A 17,636-nucleotide genomic window follows, 5' to 3' on the forward strand; every position below is an offset into this window, starting at 1 on the left:
GTTAATATTAACATTGTATCTATGCACGCGCCTAGCTGTGGCTGTGTTTGATAAGAAATAGCCTATGATTTTATCGCTCCGACTCGTAGGCTTTCCAGCACTTTTTTTCTGTCATTCTGTCATCACATCATTTAACGTTCTTACAAGGCAAACTCAGATCCATTATATTTTCGTATTATCTGCCTTTTCTTTTTAGCTAGCTCCTCCGTGTATTAGAAAATAAAATAGAAAACCAATTTTCGTTCTTCAGGTTGAGGAAAATGAGGAAAGAAAGAATTGTAGCGGTAAGGTAGTCCAAATCCGCGTGATCTGAGTCGGTCATTTATTTTCCAATGTCCCTACTTTCGATTTTCTACACTTTATATCTTGATATTTTATTGGCACAGAAGACATGCCAATAGTATATAATATAATACTCTGTATATAGATACCCTTATACGGTATATAGATTACAAGAACACAGAGAAACTTCAAGAAAATGTTAAACACTAAAATATCGGTAGTTTAACAAAAAGTGCGGTCAAAAATTAGAACGGTCTCCATGCAAATACGATTGCAGCACATAGAATAATGATGATAATACAACGCATTATCACTGGGAATGGGGTGTTGAAATGAGATACTTTTTAATAAAGAGAAGCTTAGACGCCTTAAAAAGTAGGTCGCTCACAGCTATTCAGTTTCGAAGAAACATGGAAGTTCATAAGATAAAACAATTTTCATACAGTCAATATATATTAAGGTGAAAAACCTAACCGACCAATACCTTTGTCAATCTCAATAAATAATATATGTCAATAGTCGTGTCACAAACTGCTAAGGTCCAAAAAGTTATATATACTTTAAACCAGAAGTCAGAACAAGCAGGCATGCAGTTAGCATTCGATCAAGCAAATTCAATTCTGAATTGTGAAATGTAAACAGTTTTCAATAACTGCTTAAACTGCAAAATAATTGCCCATATCATGTGCAGTTGCTAGAAAACTGCCTAATTAATTGCTATCAAGAGCAGTTCAGTTTGATCTGGAATGTTAAAACTAGTTAAATTTCTTTCTTTACTTGTAAAAGGTTTACAGCACAGGCGCCTGCATCTGGTTAATATTCATAGGAAAAATCCTAACTCCTACTATAGCAACGTTGATAACTTGATATGGTAGGAGTAAGGGCTAATATTTTTTCTTTAAAACTACAGGGGTGGGCGCGGACCTACCGTCAAAAAAAAAAAAATTGTCAGATGAAAAAAACAGACTCTCGATCCCGAGTATGACCTGTCCCATGACAGGATATGTAGTCGCGAGGCGGCTCATAGTCGGGAGAGGCTAATTTCTTTATCTGACAATTATTTTTTGTGTGTGACGTAGGTCTGCGTCTATCCCCTGTGACACTAACCACATGCATACGCTGGTGGTTTACTGGGATTAAAGTATGTATTTCATCAGACAAAAATATCTGGTGTAGGATGAATCAATCAGATCATCATTAGCTAGATTACGTATTGTAGTTGATAATCCATATTTTAATCAGATTGAGGATTAATCAGCATCGTTTAGTCAATAAGCATCGAAAGTATTTAATTGACAGGTTAATTTCAGAAAATTGTATACACTTGCATAATTGTGTTCATTTTGGCGAACGTTATTTCTTGGAGACGATTTGGACTTATTCTAGTCATTAACGATATAGCAAGTGGCCCAACAGGCCTGTGAAATGAAGTCTAATTAGTCTAATACTATTTCTCATCAGTCACTGGTCAATTCTAAATATTCTAACCCTGTGACTGTAATACCAGGGACGTATAATATGACAACCCTGTAATTACTCAGGAACAGAAGAATAAGATATTAGCACATGTGAAGGTGATTGAATTAAACAAATTTGGTATTTCTTTATCCAGATATTATTTTAGCGCCCAATATCCTGACCCTGTGACTTTCAGTTAATGAGAACTTGTTCAGATAGTTTTAACACATTTGAACTCTGTGACCTAGTTTGACAGCGGGTCAAGGTGATTCATTTAAACAAACTTTTTACCCTTTACCACAACATGTTAATTACTAGTCAACCATGACCCCGGGCCTCCTGGTTAATGAACATTTTCTAATAAATTTGACGACGACTGACGGACGGACGACGGACGCCGCACCACTACATAAGCTGATATGCCCGTCATTCCATCTATAAGATAGCGATACTCCTTTATCCTAGCATCCTATAGACTCGATATCAGGTGTCTGGACAGCCTCGAAAGTAAATCTTACATCATTTAGCCCAGGGTTTTACAGTCTCAAATATCTTGTATCTGTGCAATTTGCTTATTGAAAATAAGTCAGTTTAAAGATTTTAATACATTTGACCCTTGTGGCAATGATAGCAGGTCAAGAACATTCATTTGAAAAACACACTCTTTTATCCCAGGATGACACAGGTCCAATATCAGGGGTCTGGGTTACTTGGCAATTGAGAAGAAGTTGTTACACAACACATTTAACCCCTATGACATTGACAACAATACATTTGACCCCTGTGATATTGAAAAAAGGTAAATGTAGTTCATTTAAACAATCTTGGTTGCTCTTCATCCAAACATGCTACAGGTCTTTTTCAGATCTCTGGACCTCTTGGTCATTAAGAAAATGCAGTATGCAGTTGAACCCTGTGACCTTAAAAGTAAGTTAACATAAAACATTTGAATACTGTGGGTAATTATAAATGGTAGCCCTTCATATAAATATGTTATAGGTGCAACCAATCAGGTCTCTGTGTCAAGAAGTTGTTTAAAAGATTTTATCATATTTGACTAATGTGACCTTGAAAGTAGGTCAAGGTTATTTATTTGAACAAACATGGTTGCCCTTAATCAAAACATGCTACAGGTCCATTATCTGGTCTGAGCCACTTGGTTATTCTGAAGACATTGATTAAAGAATTTATCACATTTGACCCTGAATAAGACTCAAAGTAATTGATTTTAACAAATTTGGAAGCCCTTTATCTCAACATATTACTGGCCTTATACCCTAGGTCTCCTGGTTATTCAGAAGATATTGATTAAAGATTTTAACATATCTGACCTTGAACATACTATGTTGTTTGGTTACTGAGAAGCTCTTTATATTGACAAGAGGACCATGAACCAGAGTTATGAAGAATACTGATAGATGATGTTCCACACATATGACCTTGAAATTAGGTCAGGGTTTGTTCTTTTGAAGAATCTTCTCAGTCTTTCATCCCAGCATACTAATTGACTTAAATGTCATATCCGTATGCCTCTTGGTTATTGAGAAAACATTTAAATATTTCAACATATTAGATTCCTTTTGACCTTGAAAGTGATCAAGGTCATTCAATTGCACAAATCTCATCATCCTAGTATGCCACTGGCTCAATATCATGACCATGAGCTTCAGTTATTGAGAAGTTGTTTAAAGATTTTAACACATTCGACCTCTGTGACCTTGAATGTAGAAAAGGTCATTTGAACATACTACTTGCCCAATAACTTCCTGGGCCTCTAATCGGTTATTGAGAAAATTTGAAGATGTGAATTGTTTACAGACTAACGACATACAATGCAGTGGTCGGGTGGCACAGTGGTAACACACTTGCCTTTCACCGAGGCGGCCGGGGTTTCGATTCCCCAATCGGACGTGAAAAGGTATGAGGTCACCTGCCCGACCACGTGGGTTTTCCCCGGGTACTCCAGTTTCCTCCCACAGTAAGACCCCTCGCGCGCTTCCATCCGAGCCAACAAGCATGATTAATATAAGTTTTTGTTGTAATTGTTGTAAAATAAAAGTTTACATTACAATGCAGCCTAATGGACAAGAGGTCATTAGAATAGATCACTTGAGATTTATTCTCATGTGAAAGTTGACGATCGACGGACGGATGCTCGTTTGTCCAGTTGGGGACAGAAGAACTAAAAACTCCAAGATTACCTTTTCAAATATCAAGACATAAATCTAACAGTGGAATTTACTATTCATAACTTTAAACATTCAGTTTGTCAAAAGAAAGAAAGTGTTAAGTATACACTTGTATATGTATCTTTCAGTGGCTTGAATATATGAACATGATGATTTTATTCTAAAAGTTGAGTATATATAAATATAACGCTATCTTATTAAATCTGGTGCCATTCTCCCATTATCTCAGTGTAAATCTGGGCTGTATGTAGGAGTACATAGATGACATGATTGAAATGCTTCACACTGCGTTACGGATGAATCACAGAGTTTGTTTTGGTTGAGTACAATGGCATTACTATACGTCATTTTGACGGTATGATGATTATCATCAGAGCAATGCTTTGTACTGTGTTAGATTGGTTACAAATCAATCACATGAATGAATTTGATTCAAAGATGCTGTTCCTTTTAATGAACATACAGGCGAAAGGGGAAAAAATAAAGTACTTAAAGAAAGAGTGTTTAATAGACCAGGTATTTAAAGGTATATATAGCATTGTACAATTAAACGCTTGTTAGATTGCACAAATATTGACAATCAATACAATCTAACAAGTATTTAATTATTAAATAAAATCAAAGTGTTTTGTAGACACAAACAATAAATAAAATCAGTATGGGTGTGTGAATTTCTTTATTTAAGACATAATGAATCCTGTCAAGACTTTAGTGAAATATATAAATTTGGATAAACCGTTCCATCAGTGATTAAAATTAATGCAAAAGTGCTAATATAAGTCATTATTAGACACAGGGACTCCACACAATTTCCCAACCCATACGTATATGTATTTGTATGTATCTTAAAACATACATATACTATACAACCTGCATGGGATTGGATATTGTGACAAGTCCCTGTGATCAGATTCATCGATAATTCTCTGTAAATATGCCCTAAAATTTCAACATTTACACCTGTTATGTAAGACAGGAAAAAAAAAAATGTCTGGACACTGACAATTGACAAATCAACCTGAGTATCTAATGATGACAAGTCATATGGAATGTATGAAACGCTACTAGTATCAGAACACGGGATGAAGGCAATGTAAATGGCAGTACATTTGTATAAACAACAAAAATATCTTGACAGCAGGTGTAAAAATACCTCTGTTGACTTTCCGATACAAGAATGTTTCACCATGTCAAAACCGAAGTTCATGGTTTTACAATACAGTAACATATAGTGTAACTCATTAAAGTTGATCTCTTGTTTACAAACTTTTTCTGTATGTCTTCTTTAGTATCTTGTTTACTAGTAAACACTTAAAATTTCCTCGGACAAATGGTGCTAATAATTAGAGGATCAGGTCAAACTTGAGGTTGCGTACACATTCTGAGTATATACATAACATTATACACAAACAAATTACTGTAAATCTTCAAACTCTTACCACATTTATCCTATTATAAGCCCATTGGGCTAACACATAACTTCAGAATCAGACAGAGGGTGTTTTTTTTTAAGAATAATGAAAGATAATTCATAAGTGATTTTACAGAACAGCAACAGAAATGGGTGGGTTAATTACCAAGTATGATGTGTAAATACTGTCATGCTTTGATAAGTCTAATGGAATGCCCCTACAAGAATATTTAAACATTCACTGAAATACTGCTAAAGTCATTGATTTATATGTCTTCCCCAAAAATACTTTTCCTCTTTGTGTATTCCACAGGAATATCATTAAGCTTGTGGAAGACAGACTTATGTGCCTTCACAATAAATAAATCCTTCAATATAGCACTTATACAAATTGAGATATGAAAAATTACCTTCAGTGTAATTCCACCGATCTAGTTTCCCTCAGACCAGCTCACATCAATGTAACATTTAACACATGTATTTTTTTCCTCAGCTATATAGTTCAAACATACATTAAATGGTGTTAATACTGTTTTAATTAAAATATAAAAGATAATTAATAATACATTAAAATTGTTTTGTATTAAAATTTACTCAATTGATTACCTCCCTTTGCATTTTTTATACTGTATTGTTTCACTATATCAGAACAAAACACTGATATCAGTACAAGGAAGACATCTAAAAAGGTTCCAGTTTTAATACTGATTAGATCTTTCATTGATATAATATATTTCATGAATTACAAAATTGGCAAGTTGTTAATGAAGACATCAAATACATGTTAACATCCCTTGTGGCTGTTTTTTAATAGCCCTGAAAAAAATCAGAAAAAAAAAATTTGCTTTAAATAAGTTATTCATACTACAAGTCATAGAATGTATCTGATGACTTTTAAGTTTTACAAAATGTGCTGACTAGATATCTTTGATGAACACCTTTAATTTGAATACATCTAAAATTATTACACTTACCTCAGTTTTGGTATATTAAAACACCACCAAATCAGGTAAAAACGTACATACAGACATCACTTTTGAATACATACTTTGTATTGAAATATGTACAAAAATAATAATTATCTCCTTTATCATACTGCAACCATAGGGACATGTCAAGTGTTATATTATAAAAACTAGCCAGAAATACCTATAATAAGGCTATTTTCTCTAATACAGTACATAGACATGTCCCTGTGTTGCAATGCTACATCTGTCCAGAAAGTAAAAACACTTCTTTAAAAAGATTATCAAAACAAACCTCTGATGTTAAGAGTTACTTACTCAATAGTACACCAAACAGTTTTTTCTGTATTAAAATATATCAAATGCTACAATGTTCTAGTGAAGAAAAAAAGTGTTTTACATAAAACTAGGACAGCACTCATACATCAATCACCTCCCTTCACTCACGCCTAAACTACAGTCGAACCTCATTATCTCAAGTCAAAGGGGCCATGAAAAAACCTTGAGATATTGCAAGTATTCAAGGTATCTGAGTATATTTTTACATATAGATTTACTCCCGAAATTTAATTTTTTGTTTAACAGGGTCCCTGAATTGTATGAGTTGAGATATGGAGGTTTGACTTTACCTATATACTTTCATCATAGAATAAATATTTGCATGTATACAAGAGACAGAGATATTTAATATTAAGTCCCTATTTTATCCTTTGATAACAAAAATGACTACGGTTTTGTGTGGGTCTGGCATATAGTCTATTGGTAGTACACACATAAATTTCCGATGTAACTTTGCCAATCATGGTACTGTAGTCTCAGGAGCCAACGATGATTTCATGAAATTTACTGATATGATATGGTGTAGGAAAAACATCGAAGTGAGAATGGGAGGGTTGAGATTGTACCAAGTAAAAAGGGTTTGGAATCTGAGTCACACATTCTCTAGTGTTCTCAATCTCACAAATTTGGTATGGACATCTCAAGCTTTTAGAAATCTCCATATTTCTAGGCAGTATTTGGTAAAATTGATATGATCTTTTTAAAGCAATGATGCCATATACACTTGCAGATATCAATAGCAAAAAGAAATAAACATTGCATTCTACTATTCAAATAAAAGAATGTCAGGTAATATTGCAGGCAAGTCACTGATGAAACAAATAGTGATTTCCATAAGCATTTTTCTGGGAAAGGATGGAAATAATGACACTACCAATACATATGAAATGAGTTTAGGCTAAAAATAATAAGCATTACAGTGTTTCTACTTTAATATAATCAATTAACTAAGGTACATGTAGGCTACTTACAATCAATACAGGTAGGTAGACTAAAGCTTTTGGCTACAAGTGGTAGGATTAGGAAGTGAGATTTTTTTGTTGAACAATTATTCACCAAGAATTTAAACACAATAGCTGAAGTATTAAAGCAATACGAAAAACAATCTGGAAAGACAGAACAAATTTGGCCTTATTTCGGTAAATATAATCATCATAGTAACTTTTAAGTTTTACAGCACCATATACAACCATTCATGCCGCTACAACACTCTGAACTGTTTGCCTTGTGCATCTCCATCCCTTCAAATACATTTTAATATTTAAATTTTAAAATCTAATTAGTGATTATTATAACTCGTCATGTTTTGGTCCACTGAACTCGTCATGTGAGATGAAGCCATCTTTGTCAGCATCCTCATGTTCGAAGATGGACTTGATCACATCTTGATGTTCTTTAGTGTCTAATTCCTCATCAGATCCTGCCTCTTTTGCTTGATCTATCATAAACTGGGATACCTGTTCAAGAAAATTTGACATACCAGGTAAGTGCATAAATCCAACATATATTTCAGCAGACATCTAGAAAATGACATATAATTTGAGTTGGACCATGTTTCCTTTGGTTCCAACACCAGACATTTTGACATGCTATGATCCAACATACATCTGTCAAAATATACAATATCTAATGCTGTTGCCAGAGGAAATTTTGGGCATATACATTAGTGTAATATTGATATGAACCAACAAACCCTCAGGAAGTTTGTCCTGATGAACGTGGAGACGATTTATCAGGTTTATACTACAACCTGGAATATATTTTTTTCTTTTTTACATTCATTAAAATCTTTTTCTACAAAAAATAGAACAAAAAAATTAAGGAATGAAAATGGAAAAATTTAGAAAAAAAATAATGAATGTAAAAATGAAAACATCCAGAATGAATTTTTCTTGTTTCAAACAGATTTTTTTTCATGTTTTTATGGATTCAGCCTGGACCCGATTTTCAGCGTCATGGTGTTCCCCTCCACTTCTTTAAATAATTTGCAGGTATTTAGATTTCTAAAATTTCATTCAGACAATAAATGAAAAAGATAAAACACTTGCAATGAAAGTACCTACCCAGGTATCTATATGCAATCTATGGTCTTAACACCCTAGCACTAGTTCATTTCAACGGAAATCAGTCACACAGAGTATTTACCTCATCCTGAGACAGAGCATTGTCACCATCTGTATCAATCTGTTTAAAAATGTTCTGAGGAGCAGGACCTTCCTCAATCTTTTCAAGTTCCACGTCGAATACTAGAGTGGCCTTTGGAGGAATTTTATCTCCTAGAAATAAAAGTCACATTTGCTGTCAAAAGACATTTATAATTGCTTGTGTTAATTTCTGTACCAGTAACAGATAAATATGTGTAAGAATTCTAGCATTAGTTGTAAAGCTTTAGCCTAAGTGTCAGTTCATTCAGAGTTAGACATTTGTGTTGCCCAGTGATGCAGATTTTCTATAACAATGATGAAATTACAAGAAGCACAACTACACCAATAACACCATACAGGCATAAATTGATCCATCTATTAGCTAGGAACGTGTAGTGACCACATGTCGGGGATAAAATCATGACGAGACCGTAAAACTGACCAAATGGGAACAGTGTTGCCGTTTTGATTGATCCTCAAGTGGTCTATAATACAGTTCCTTAACTTTACATAATGATACGTACTAAGTAAACTTTACATTCTAAATGAACAGTGACATTTTCCTTTTCAACAATCTGTTAAAGAAATAATAACTGAACACTTATGAAGTAATTCCAGTAACACAATTTCCTGTACCATGCACTCTTGAATAAGTATCTGAATGTTTATATTGTTCCATAATATTGATTCCTATCTTGTAAAAGTCTCACCAGCGCCCTGCTCCCCATATCCAAGATGAGGAGGGATGGTTAATCTACGTTTCTCTCCAACACACATGTCTTCCAGGCCAACTTCCCATCCCTTGATTACTTGCCCAATCCCCATCTGGAACTGGAAGGGTTGTCCGTGGTCACGGCTGGAATAGTGAGGAATCACATATTAATTAAAATTTTATATTGTTCAATCATATTTTCTTTTACAACAGGCCTGGGGATGATACAATTATTGAACATTACTATATGTACATTTATGTATGTATACTGATAAATTGGAAAACATCAAATCTTTGATTTAAGTCTGGTGCATTTGACAACCTAAGCTCAACATACTTACAAAACTATAACTTACATGTTTTACATTGGACTGTACAGTATGTATTTACAAGTAATGGTTTACAAGTCTTATCTTTGTGGCGAGTGTTCACTAGAGAAATCATGGGATATATCCTTTGGCTGAGACAAATGTTCGTTAAACTGGTAATTGATATTTAATTCTAAACTGACGGTAATATTTGACCGTATAATGTGACTAGGTGGGATATCATCATTCTTCTGTGACTTCAACTGACAGTGACAGTTCAGTGTGACAGTAAGTACTATAAAATAGTCCTTCGTTTGCCCTTTACAAGTTAGTAGAAAATTGCTGTATCATTTCAGACAATTGTTATAGGTACTAGTATATATATAGAGAATACATAGTTAGTTTCTTAAAATATAAGCTTTATTTTGGAGAGGGTAAAGAATGACTAAAGTGGCAAGTTTATGTTTATTTTGTTTAACATCCTCTTAACAGCCAGGGTAATTTAAGGACATGTGATCAGGTTTTGGAGGTGAAGGAAAGCCGGAATAACTGGAGAAAAAACATCGGCCTAGGGTCAGTGCCAGGCAACTGCCTTATACGTGGGTTTTGAACTCGCAGCCCCTCCTTCATTGTGATAAAAATACAGCTTATATTTTAAGACACTGCATGACCATGTATTCTATTTATCCCACAACAGTCATCAAAGATCAGCATTTTTAAGTGAAACGGTATCAACAATGTTTCAAATATGTTTAAACGTTGCTTGACTTGGAAGTAGGTCATTCAAATTAATGTACATGCTTCTAAGATTCTAAAATACAGCTGTTTTCTGTCACAGCCGAATACAGCAAAAATATATGCGACGGGTGTGTACCAACAATGATCAATGTGGTGCCAGTTGCAGGATAAATATATTTTTGTGGTTATAGGACAGATATTGAAACAATTTTTTTTTAAATGGGCTGCTGTCCCCCTATACATTTTGTATATATAACTAAAGGATATTTGATTTAAGATTATCATTATCTCTGGATCCCTTAATCAAATTGTCGGTGAGCATCAAAATATGTAGTCAACATATATATATTGCATGTTATGACAATACCTACCTGATGCTTCTTGCAAACATGGACTTCATTAATTGTCACAACATGCGTCTGCTTTTGGTTAGTATTTATAGAGAAAAAAATCTGTCCATGTAAGAGGCTTATATTTTTTTCTATTTATGATATATGCAGTATAAGGTTCCTATATATATGTAGTCCTCTTATAAATTTACAATATCCCAGTGAGTGACGGGCTGTACGACTATAAATATTATGTTCAGTGAAGTCCACGTGTACATATATTTATTCATTCATTTTCCAACATCTAATCTAATTAAAACAATTATCAAATTACCGTTATTGCCTGCGGTCAATTTTATAAAATATAAATACACAATATTGCAATAGAAGACACTACTTTTAGATGCTTTAACATAATATTTTGACACAACATTCCACGTTTTGTACCCACCTTGAATCGAATTTAGTACCGTCTGTCAAGTAGCCGGTGTAGTGCATTGACAATAAATCATTTTTCTTCGTTTTCCTGTCGCAGTTTTCGGGTACCGACACCTTTTCTACTTTCAATTCGGTAACGTCTTCAACCCCGGATGGCGGGCCGGGTTCCGATTCGGCTGCAAATACAGCACATATGCACAGTAATAACACAAGGGATGTGGCAGCCATATTGGAAGTACTTATCACTCTACAGTCGACAGAACAATAGCTCGTTTCAACCTCACACAGATGATAAGTAAGGTAAGTTTTGAAACGTGGCAGTGCTCTGTATGTCACTCGTAAAACACCTGCGGAAATGACCCGGAACAATTGACCTCAAGCCTTGATTCTGATTGGTTCATTATAAATAGAATCATTCCACGTGGACATGGAAATGACAACAGATACGTATACTTTCCAATGATTGATGTGTGCTACATTTACATCAAATAAATTTGATACTCAACAAAGATAGACACACTGGAGCTTTTTAAAAAGAGTTTTTAGAATGCGTAGGACGTTTAAACTTAAATATGGCAACACAGACTGTGCTAATAGATCTATTTGACAAATTATTTATAGATTACATGTCGTGCAAGCTGCTGCTCATAGGAAAATATTCTCAACGATATACGCACTGTACCTAGTTGTGTTTGATAGGCCAGCGAAGCATAGCTATTTCATTACCTGATTTAGTGATGTAATTATATGCTATTGTCAAACCTAAAACATAAATTATAATTAGGTACAATGATATCAGTTTTACCACAAGTGCCTGACTCGTTTTATAAAATAATAATTAAATAAGAGTACATATAAATGAGATTATATATATCTCATTTAAATGTACTCTTATATATTATTATTTTATAAAACGAGTCAGGCACCTGTGGTTTTACCTTCCAAATAAGCGTATATGCATGGTTTATGTAACCAGGAGTTCATTTGTTATATGCATCATATAAGGATTTGGATTTTTCTACGGTTAGAAAGAGGTTTGTAGGCCTGTTCCATATAATTTATGTATTTATTCTCTTTATTGCCTCAAAAAATGAAGAGTACAAAGGAATGTAGAACATCATATTATATATACAAAACATTCGGCACAATATGCATTACATATCTACACTTAAAAAAAAAAAAAAATTCATGTAAAACATACACAGTACAATAGTATCACATATATGTTATACAATATTTACATCATTTCCTTATTTTCTTAATTTCATTATAGATAAAAATGATGAATGATTAATGAATAGTATCACAAATATTGTTGAAATATCACAGTTGGCATAAGTATTACGTTATATATTGCACATTATTGTTATGGAGTAAATTTGCTTTACCTAGGATTGCCCATGAAAGGCGATGTACAGCTTATTTCCAATGGGGTCCTCGAGTAAAAGAATTTTAATCATTATAATTATTTATTTATCATATTAAAAATTTGTCAAAAATATATAGCCAATAAAAGTGTAGGTATCAAATACTCTTTTTAAAAATATCAATTTGATAACAGTAGTGCAGGCCGAGTTTTTCAAGGGTTGGGGATACCCCTACCAGCGAGTTCTGCTCAACATGCACCCTGTGTACTCAATCAGATATACAATATCACGGTGACAAATTATTAAAAATTTCTAAATTATAGATGTTACATAATTTTAATATTACAAAAGAATGATCCCATATATATCTTAATTTAAAAGTTGATCATTTGAGAATTTGAATCATCATGGATAACACAGCATGTAATTGCCAGATAGTATTAGGCGATATCCTTATATGATGATATAATTGAATAAAAAAAACACAATTTTAAGTTTAATGTTGTTAATAAGCACTGACCCTATCAATTTAATAATAAAATTTCCGTCCAGTACAGACACCTAGCGGTTGGGCCAATCTCTACCAGCCAGCTATCTGCAGAAGATTAGAAAAAAGGAATACATGTACTTTATATGTATGTGTTTCCATATAAAGCGTAAAATCAATAAAACATATCAGAGAATATCTAAAAGATTAACTCTAAATTATGATATATTGATACGAGATGCACAATATTAATACGTGACTATGTAATAGACATTCAACTGATAAGATAAGTTTTTTTCTGATTCAGGGTTACATAAAGTCCTCTATACCAGACTCACAATAGATACATAATAAAAAATGGATTGATGTTGTATTTGTGAATACATTCAATAAAGGTATCTATATAAATGTACAGTATACATATAATGCCTTCAAGCACATTCAATGAATGATTTATCTGAAGAGAATGATGGTTACAACTAAGTAAAAACGTCATTACTCAAAGACCAAATATAAATTCCATCGAAAAATGTCCCCCCCCCCCCCCCATGATTTGCATTGCGTTATCTTTTTTTTTTTAATTTCTTAGCTAAGCGAAATCTTTTTTTTTTGAAAGTCAACAACATTTTTAAAGATAAGAAATAATCGATCATATTTCGCCCAAAGCTGTGCAAGGGACAAGGGAGAGCACTCAAGTATTCCGGATATTTTTTTCCGGTACCGAGATCTAGTTTACATAAAAAGCAAGATGGCGTCGTTTGTGAAGTCTGCACGAGGTGAAGATATTTTATATTATTGGATATCGTCTTATGTGGTCTTCACCAGCCCTAGCATAATATCAAAACACACATTTGCAGCATTTGTATAAGTTGTGTCTAAGTATTTGCTATTGGCAAAATTTAGAAACATACAAGTAATGCAAAACTGATACGAATTGGTGATATGTCCTTCTGACAACTGTCAAGTTCACATCTGTTATAACTATCATGTTATGTATATTCCACCACAGGACCTCGTTTCTATTGACCAGTAGAATTATTATATTTGAGTCAATCATTAGGAATCAAAAGAGCATATATATTACTTTGAAAACGTTTGATCACTGTCATAAAAGAGTCATTTGATTACTTGGATGTAAACATATACAAAAAGTCACATGATTTCTCAAAATGTTAAATAAGTTTCATATTATTTTTCCTAATGAAGGTGTTGTCTGATTTTACAGCATGTCTGCGACCAGTGTCCGGTACATGGTCGCAACAAGTGAGACTAAAGCACAAGTATAACAGCAAGAAACCATGGCTGAACCAGCGCTCTCACAAACACAGAATATTCCAGGTAGTCACACAGCCCCTCTATGTAAAAGAGGATTTTCCTGTCAGAGTCTGCCCTCATTTAGACCATCAGAAGAAACTTCTGGAGGTAAGTATAAAAATCATGTCATCTTGATTGCAAATCTGTTTTACAGTCCATCATTTCATATATTATTACCAAAGAGCTTATTTCCTGCAGTTAACAGGATAAATAGTGTATGGATTCCAGGCTCTTGTACTCTAAATCCTGGTTATGTTTTGAAATTGATTAAGATTTCCATCCCATAAATAATTTTATAACTATATGTATAAATCCTAGGAATTAAGAGACAACCACAAATATATATGCTATCTGAGTATACCTGGACAGCTGTCAATGGCCCTTGTTGAAAACATTGAGATAATGTATGGGTTTACTTTCAGAAGCATTTGTAGTGAGATTTTGTTTCTTATATCTTGTAATTATTTCTTCAAATTCTTCATACATGAAATTTTGGAATTACACACATGTATTTGAGATTTCTCTTATGATTTATACCAAATTTACACTGTTTTGATGCCATTGTCATAGATGAAGCCTCTACTGGACAGCTAGAGTGTGGTATATTTTACAGAGAAAAGGTATCGAGATGGGACCCGCTGAGGAGTTTATTTATAGGGGCTGTGAGCGAATGTTCCGAGAAAACAAAATGATTATCGTCTGTCAGAATCTTCCCTGCCCTGCTGTCGATGTAGCCAAGGCAAAAGGACTCCTGAATAAATCTGGGTTAAAACTGAAAGTGTTCAGTAACAAATATGCACGGTAGGTAATGAATACTGAATAAGACCGATTGGAAAACTCAGAACACTCTTGAAATGTATAACTCGAAGAATGTCACATCAATTTTAATAATACATTTTTTGTTTATTTCTTTAAATAACAATATTAAGTCTAAGTATCTTTAATAACTTTTATAGTGTAGAAGTGCAGTACATAGCTGAAAAAAATGCCATAAACAGTTTTTTGCTGGATGACATCTTTTTCCACACAAATCTACTTTATTGAATTTTGATGTGGGAGATTGTGTATGCAAACCTCCAGGCTTCAAAAAAGGACATCTGTTTATAGACCTAAATTTAACAAACTAACGTCAAATGTTCCTTAAAATTACATACTGCTTATTCTGATGGACTAATTATATAATTAGAATTTTGAAAAGTATTGGATATTAAAAACAGGTTGCTGATAATTCATGTCAAAATTTCAGGATAAAAAACTGAATGTTTTCCTCCAAATAGGTAGTGTAAGGAGGTTTGATTTTACACATACCAAACCAAACCTGAACAAAATCAACATACCCTACGGGAGCTACTATATTTTAACAGTGTTCACATACATATTCGATGTATTGGTGTGGCTATAGAAAAATTGTGTAATTACATTGTACTTTCCTGGTTGAAGTTTTCTATTTATTTACAGGATGGCTGTGACAGGAACAGAATTGGAGAGTATGAAGCCGTGGTTTCAGGGGAGAAATGTCTACATTGTATCTGAGGAGCAGAATATAATGGCAGTGGTTAGAGATCTCAAAAAAACACCATTCTTACTGATGTTAGGTATGTGTGTTATTCTTACAGATGTTTGTTTTGCATACCATTCAACATTTTAGTGAACTTGTATCATATATTAAATTTAGAATTTTTTTTTTTATTTTGAAATACCGCGTACCTGTATATGTCTTTTCCCAATTTCTTGCAAGTATGTTTTCCAAAAAACGCCAGAAAAAATGGTGAAATCTGAAGGAATTCTGTGTAGGTTGAATATCTGTCTTTTATGCATGCACAGTAGTTACAAAGAACAAAATAAAAGACAAACTACAAATGGAAGTCGGGACAGAAAAATTAAATAGTCTCTTTCCTTCCCTTAACTTCATCCATCTTGTATACCAAGATTTTGACCTATTATGTATAGTATTCACCAGGGGTATTGAAATGAATTTGAAATCCTCCAATTTCTTACCTATAATCTTTCATTGTTATCAGGAGGACTAGTAGATGGAAAATTACTCACCAAGGAAGGCTTACTGAAGCTGTCCAAGTTACCACCCTATAGAAGAGCTGAGAGGTGAACTCTGCAGCATATTAAACATGGCCGCCTGGAGGCAAAACATCAACTCTACTTCAAACACACCAACAGACTCTAGCTGCTAATCTTGACCAACTGGTCAAGCAGGGAACTGCTGACCAGTCGAAACAGACAGTGGACGAATGACCAGATTTAAACTGTTAGGAATAAGGATCAAAATGTTGTCACAAGATGAATACTAAAGACAATTATTGGTATACCAAAGAGGATTGTGGGTAATATAGAGGATTGTGACCATAGAGAATTATGGGTATAAATCATAGATGATTGTGTGCCAATGTCCATCAACCACAGAGAGTTGTGCCCATATGAGTCAACATATGATCAACCATAGAGATTTGTGTCAACATGGAAACTTCTGTTTCAATATAACATTATGACCAACCATCAAGAGAACTGTGTGTTGACATAAAAGTTTGACATTGAAAACTGTTGCCAGTCAATATGGGTCAACATATACTCAACCATAGAATCGTGTATCAATACGAGTCAACATATGACCACTGATAGGTATTTGTGATATATATGATCAAATATAACTGGTATAATCAACCACTGATAAGTTTGTACATATGATAAACACTGTTGTCGACATGGGTCAACATATAATGAAAACTGTCAAGATGTGATCGGAAAAGTTTTACGACAATGTTGGCTCACCAAGACTTTACTCATGCTGTTGTTTCCTTGACAAATTAAACCTCTTGAATATTTACAAATTTTTTGTATTTAATCAACTCTTTTCAATAAATAAGTAAGTATGTTGAAAGTTGTGGAAATGACTCTTTGCATTTACATAATAACCATGAAAAAAGGGACAATTCTTGACCTAACATCATCAACAGATCATGTAATATTTGAACATATGATAAAATATACTCTTATCAAACACATGGACAGACTGCAAAACTATAATCTCATTAATATTTTATGTGAAAGATGTGAAAGACAAAAAAGGAGAACTTAATTAAACTTAAAATTTACATACTCTAAGCACCATATTTTTAGCTGTCAACAGGAATGTTAGCAAG

At 33.6% G+C, this 17,636-nt stretch overlaps 2 protein-coding genes across 2 annotated transcripts; one reads left to right on the forward strand and one right to left on the reverse strand.

Annotated features, from left to right (window-relative positions):
* Nucleotides 1-4,586: 4,586 nt before the first annotated feature.
* On the reverse strand, nt 4,587-11,681 carry LOC117343451 (FK506-binding protein 2-like). Its single transcript, XM_033905808.1, has 4 exons — nt 11,327-11,681; nt 9,499-9,644; nt 8,790-8,920; nt 4,587-8,101 (listed from the first exon to the last, which is right to left on the reverse strand). Exons 1-4 carry the CDS (start codon nt 11,539-11,541, stop codon nt 7,934-7,936), a joined length of 660 nt encoding a protein of 219 aa, XP_033761699.1. The 5' UTR covers nt 11,542-11,681; the 3' UTR covers nt 4,587-7,933.
* Nucleotides 11,682-13,851: 2,170 nt separating this feature from the next.
* Nucleotides 13,852-17,370, forward strand: LOC117343518 (39S ribosomal protein L10, mitochondrial-like). Its single transcript, XM_033905897.1, has 5 exons — nt 13,852-13,943; nt 14,393-14,589; nt 15,095-15,282; nt 15,940-16,076; nt 16,503-17,370. The coding sequence occupies exons 1-5, from the start codon at nt 13,916-13,918 to the stop codon at nt 16,586-16,588; spliced, it is 636 nt and encodes a 211-aa protein (XP_033761788.1). The 5' UTR covers nt 13,852-13,915; the 3' UTR covers nt 16,589-17,370.
* Nucleotides 17,371-17,636: the final 266 nt, after the last annotated feature.

This window comes from Pecten maximus, chromosome 15 (genome assembly GCF_902652985.1).
Source record: "Pecten maximus chromosome 15, xPecMax1.1, whole genome shotgun sequence".
In the NCBI taxonomy this organism is placed as follows: domain Eukaryota; kingdom Metazoa; phylum Mollusca; class Bivalvia; order Pectinida; family Pectinidae; genus Pecten; species Pecten maximus.

Excerpts from the sequence above, each read along its gene's own strand:
- LOC117343451 (XM_033905808.1), bottom strand. The coding sequence starts at position 11,541 with ATGGCTGCCACATCCCTTGTGTTATTACTGTGCATATGTGCTGTATTT. Across the intron at positions 9,645-11,326 it reads GGTACTAAATTCGATTCAAG|CCGTGACCACGGACAACCCT; the intron begins GTGGGTACAAAA and ends TCACTATTCCAG. Across the intron at positions 8,102-8,789 it reads ATGCTCTGTCTCAGGATGAG|GTATCCCAGTTTATGATAGA; the intron begins GTAAATACTCTG and ends TTTCTTGAACAG.
- LOC117343518 (XM_033905897.1), top strand. The coding sequence starts at position 13,916 with ATGGCGTCGTTTGTGAAGTCTGCACGAG. Across the intron at positions 13,944-14,392 it reads GTTTGTGAAGTCTGCACGAG|CATGTCTGCGACCAGTGTCC; the intron begins GTGAAGATATTT and ends CTGATTTTACAG. Across the intron at positions 15,283-15,939 it reads TTCAGTAACAAATATGCACG|GATGGCTGTGACAGGAACAG; the intron begins GTAGGTAATGAA and ends ATTTATTTACAG.